Raw genomic sequence first — 5,686 nt, 5'->3', positions numbered from 1 at the left:
TTTGATTGACAGCTGGCGAGTGGTCAATTACTTTAAAAAGAGCATTGTTGTCTGGTTAAGCTTGTTAATAACCTTATGTAGTCTTTTATCACGCCAAACTGTGATACCATATGTCTTACTCATAAATCTGTGTCCAGACAATCAAAGCATGTCGGCATAATTAATTTTCATCAACTCACACTTTTACAAAACATAACTAACACAAAAGCATTCAATTATTCTTCTATATTTAAACCAAACTATCATACAATATGTCTGATTAAAAAATCTTTGAACAGAAAATGAAAGCATGCCGTCAAATTAAACGTCGTTTAACATTCACGCTTGTTCAGATTTCAGGGGCGAATTGTCTTGGGGTGAGATTTCTTTGGGCGAGTTGTCTGATTCCCATTCCGAATGGACTTTGAAAGAAACGAACGACAACTTTGTAAGAAAACCCGCCAATGGGGCTCGCGACCAATCGGATGGATGCTATGCCTGCTGGGATAGCCATGCTCTTTTTCGACGCGGACAGTGGACCCGACATGACCGACTTAACGGACTCGACGTGACGGACTCGACCTAATCAATTTTCTTTATTCTTAGACTTAAGTCTAAGAATTGTTTGGTTGAATACGGGCCTAGCAGATTCTTTTGTGCACGAGGTAATATACTGTATTGCATTGTATTTGCCCCCAGGCCGTATTATTGCTGTTTACCCCATTGATATTGGTGTGATAATCTTAGTTTAAGTTTATTTATATGTTTAGTTTAAAATTATTCTGCAAATTACTGAATTTAAACTGAGAGATTGGTTCAGGGACATTGTATTTGTGGGTCATTCTTCCCCAACCTCTGAATGAAGTGGGTCACTTGAAGTTGGCCGGTACTGTTAACAAGTTGTATGAAAGCTGGTTAATGTTCTATGCAATATTTTTATTATTTTCTACACTGGATCTGGTTACTTATATATTTGAAGGTTAAACAAAAATTGAGGCAAAAATTTACCGGCTGAGGGGAAAAAAAATTCCAGTGGAAAAGACCATTTTTCGACGGGTCACAAAGGAGATAAAACCTGTCCTTGATTACATGATATAAAATAAACAGATTGCATTCTTATGTTTATCTTTTAAAGTATATTTTAATAAGCATAATTGTGAAAGTGGACAACCTGTTTTCGCTGTGGGCAAGTAGATGTTCATAGTGACTTGCCCCCAGTGCAAGTGGAAGAAAAGTTCTTAAGAAAATCCCTGGAGATTGCACTGTGGCTCATGCATTATTTAAGATTCCTCTTTGTATCAAAATCTACCAAGGAATGTGAAGGTTTTCCTTGTATGTATAAACAGATGCGGTCAAAAAGAAGAAAAGACGAAAGAACCAATCCAGACTTGGTGGCAGAGGAAAGTATAAAAAAGAATGCAGATCTTGGTGGATTTTGTGTGGATACAATTCCACCTAAAGGTATTTCTTGTTGACAGATAGCCTTGACCTTAAGTCATTTAAAGAAGTTTATTAATTTCAATTTCAGCTGGCACTATATGTATTTGCCTGTATATGTTTAAAGAAATAAAAAGGGCAAACAAACAATTAAACCTGGGATACAGCCTTAGCCTCTCAAAAGGGGAAAAATACCATGTGACCAGCACTTTTGGGGAGAAATTGCAATAAATCGTCATAAACTAAAGGTTAATTACATGTTATAACCATTATTTGCTCCATTTAAAAGCTGAATCTTTTTATATGGCTTTCCCCTACCACAAGTGATTGGGGCTAAATGTATACTGGAATCACTGTGTCTGTCTGTCCCAACATGGGTTTATGAATGGAATCAAACATTTCAAATGCTTAACTGTTCCCTAGAATTGTTCATGTGAAATGCCTTGTATTATTTTTAAACCGATTTTTTTCTCAACTTTCCCTCTGTGTCCTTTATAAAGGACTAAGTTGAATATTTCTTTGCAAAAATGTACAGGAAAATTTTATGGAATATGGATTGTTGTAGCTTTCTTTAAAGACTTTATGATAATCATATTGAAGCAGTAACATTCAGCCATATGTATCCATACGGCTATAAACTAATACCAAGCTTCCCCTTCCAACACTAAAACTTGTTTTACATCTTAAATAGTTTAATCCAGAGAAAGCTATTGGAAAAAAGCTAAATTAATTTGAAATATTTCAAAATGAACTTAAGCACTGTAGCTTGGACATTTGTCAGGCCTTTTTCTGCCTATCTCACAGGTACGATAGTCGGACCCATTCCCAATGCCAAATATGGATGTTTTTTTCGCAATTATCTAAACAAAAATTCCCAATTTCAACCGAAATAATGGAGCCGAAAAATGCGTTTCTCAGTAGATACTGTGTTTTAAATAATTTGGGCACCGTGTTTTAACATGCCAATGCGTAAAATGTCATAGTATCGAGCGTTCCATAATGCAATTTTGGGATCTGTGAGACTTCAGACAAACAATGACGGACGCTTGTGTCTATGCATTTCTTAAGGACACATTTACGGTCATTTTTCGGTCAGAATTAGCTTTAAATATTGAAGTGCTGGATTATTCAGAATTATCAGGTATGTATACAACAATTGATAACAATGTGTACGCATTAATTACTGTAAATTGTTTGAAGAATCGTTTATCAATGGCCTGAGGTAAATAAATGTGGACTAGTTTAACTTGCAACGTTACTGTGGTTCGGAAAGAGTAAGTTAAGGTAAAAAAATACAGAAATCTGACGCAGTTTAAAAAAATGTCGCATAATTCTAAGTATTATTGAAGTAAAATACAAAAAATGACCTGAAAGACACACAAAAACTGAATGTTTTGTGGGGAAATACTACCGCCAATCAGTCTACTCAACGGTTAAACCAAGAATATGACTCATTTTCCACTGCCAGATTCAGAGTCACTACCCTTTGCAGCTTCTTAACATTTCAATACTATACATTTATGATGTTTAGCTATACTTTTGTGTTTCAAATAATGGTTGCCTTCAGACATTTGGCAACTTGAATTTTGAATAACAATATGTTGGATGCAGGTCGTTCGACTGAATGTTCATAAAAAATACTTAATGACATATCAAGCTATGTATATCATTTGAACTTCAAACGTAACAAAGACTGTGTTTTATTATCATACTCATACTTACGTTAGCAGTGGACAATGACTGTTGCTGCAGCTGCTTGTTGCATGGTAAAAAAAGAGTTTAATACTTAAATAGCATTTTTAGGCAATACCTATGTATGAAAACATTTCATAAAATAAGAAAAAAAAGAAAAATAATTTCCCAAACAATGCTTTTGTCCATGAAAATTCTTCCCAATTCGGAAGAAACCGGGACTGGTAAAATCCCAATTTTTCCAGGTACTTTTTCCCAGAATAGACAGAAAAAGGCCTGTTTGTAAATTCTATAATATAACCCAATTATCCAAGCTTAAGGTTGTAAGATTTTTACTCGGTGGTAGTTTTTTATTAGTTCGATGTTTTCGGAGAAAACCCCCGAGGTTTTGTCATAGCCAGCTCGTCGTGTTGTGTCATGCTAAAACCTTGACATTTTACTCTACAATGAAAGTGCTTCCACCTACAAACTTTGAAACTTCATATGTAGATGCACCTGGATGAGTTCTACCAGGGCTTGACACTAACTTTTTTACGTACTGACCCAAAGGACCACCAGCTTTCAGAATTTACTGGTCCTCCAAGATTCAAGTGGTCCGACAATGTTATTTGACATAAAGTTCAGCTTACTTTCCGGACTATTCACAATGTATTGTGCATTTATAAAAGAAAACTACTATCTTCTAAACTATCTCTTAATCCTTTTCATATTTTCTCTGTACTTCAAGGCTTCTCTTCATTAGTTTAAGGTTTTTAGGCAGAGGTTCAACCACCCTTGGAATGAAATTCCACATTGCGAAAACTTGAAAATCTTGAAAATACATACGCTTACTCTCCTGCGATATCAAAACATTATTCGGCGCACTCCATTGTAAATTTGCACGGTCGGTAAACAAAGTAAATTCTGATGGTACTAAGATCGATACAATGCTAATTATTGCTGCTTTTTTCAAAATAATAAAACACCATTTTGTTCATTTCTCATCCAAACGCTTCGAATTTATGTTTATTTGTGTATTGATCATTGCGAAGTCTGGAGACATTTGCGGGAGACAATTGCGAAACGCAAATCAATTTTTTGATCCGACAACAGGGTTTGTCATCCGGGCTTCTAGACAAAATTGAATTTCCAATATATTGCTATTTTTATGCCCCCCCTTCGAAGAAGAGGGGGTATATTGCTTTGCAACATGTCGGTCAAGTCTGTCGGTCCGTACACCAGGTGGTTTCCGGATGATAACTACACGCTTGGGCCTAGGATCATGAAACTTCATAGGTACATTGATCATGACTCGCAGATGACCCCTATTGATTTTTAGGTCAAAGGTCAAGGTCATGGTGACCTGAAATAGTAAAATGGTTTCCGGATGATCACTCAAGAACGCTTAGGCCTAGGATCATGAAACTTTATAGGTAGATTGATCATGACTTGCAGATGACCCTATGATTTCAGGTCAGTAGGTCAAGGTCACGGTGACCCAAAATAGTAAAATGGTTTCCGGATGATAACTCGAGAACGCGCAGGCCTAGGATCATGAAAACTTGATAGTAGATTGCTCATGACTCGCAGGATGACCCCTTTTGATTTGCAGGTCACTAGGTCAAAGGTCAAGGTCGGGGTGACCCTAAATAGTAAAATGGTTTCCGGATGATAACTCAAGAACGCTTATGGCTAGAATCATGAAACTTCATAGGTACATTGATCATGACTGGGCCAGATGACCCCTATTGATATTCAGGTCACTAGGTTCAAAGGCCAAGGTCACAGTGTCAAAAACATATTCACACAATGCTAGGTTGGCGCTAAGGAAAAAAACTTAGTCGCCAAACCTCGGGGGTCCGGGGGCATGCCCCACCTGAAAATGTCCTGAGCAAATTAAGACTATTTGTTCTGAAATTAGCCCTTTTTTTTGCTTGAAACCCATCTTCTCGCTGGTGGCCACTTGCTGACATTTTGCAGGAGATTTTTTTTTTTGTTTACAAGACCGGTGGCGTAGTGATAAGATACATACCACCCAGGGATCATATTTTTTTCGGTTTTGTCCGGTCCTAGACCGATTGGGGTCATGAAAGACTGATTGAAATCCCCTAACAGTTCGGTCCGATTTGTTTGCTATTAAAATTCCCATGTCATGAAATCGAGTACCACACAGTGGACATGCTAACACACCTAATGACATTCTTATTCTCGATTATGTGTGATAAACCATTCACTGCAGTCCTCTAAACCGGTCAGGACCGGTTATTGCACGTTAGACCAAGAATCAAAAAAACTTGTGAACAGCGGTAAAGACGCAAACGAAAAGACGCGTCTGAATGCACGCGCTGTAACTAAAACAAAACATGCCGATACATTTTCCACCAGCGTAATAATCCGGTAAATAAAATTATGAATGAAAGTCGCGGATTCTGATCGACAGAACAGCCGAAAGTTATTTTATGGGCGGAACTTCACAAAAATAGTGCACAAGAAAAAAAAATACATTGAATAAATCTTTAGTAAAACCGTGTAGAAGAATCGAAATAATTCTTGTACTTCGTTGTTGAATAACTCACGGCCGGGAAAATTAGATTCGTGG

General features: G+C 37.1%; 1 protein-coding gene across 1 annotated transcript in view; it reads left to right on the top strand.

Annotated features, from left to right (window-relative positions):
- Positions 1-4,297: 4,297 nt before the first annotated feature.
- Positions 4,298-5,686, top strand: part of LOC127872571 (N-lysine methyltransferase KMT5A-like) — an 8,666-nt gene continuing 7,277 nt past the window's right edge. The window contains exon 1 of the mRNA XM_052415897.1: positions 4,298-4,312. Within this exon, the coding sequence (XP_052271857.1) occupies positions 4,298-4,312 (15 nt within the window). The remainder of the gene's footprint in view (positions 4,313-5,686) is intronic.

Source organism: Dreissena polymorpha, chromosome 3 (assembly GCF_020536995.1).
Source record: "Dreissena polymorpha isolate Duluth1 chromosome 3, UMN_Dpol_1.0, whole genome shotgun sequence".
Classification (NCBI taxonomy): domain Eukaryota; kingdom Metazoa; phylum Mollusca; class Bivalvia; order Myida; family Dreissenidae; genus Dreissena; species Dreissena polymorpha.
Note: the sequence above shows the minus strand (reverse complement) of the source record. Positions and strands in the feature narration are given on the sequence as shown.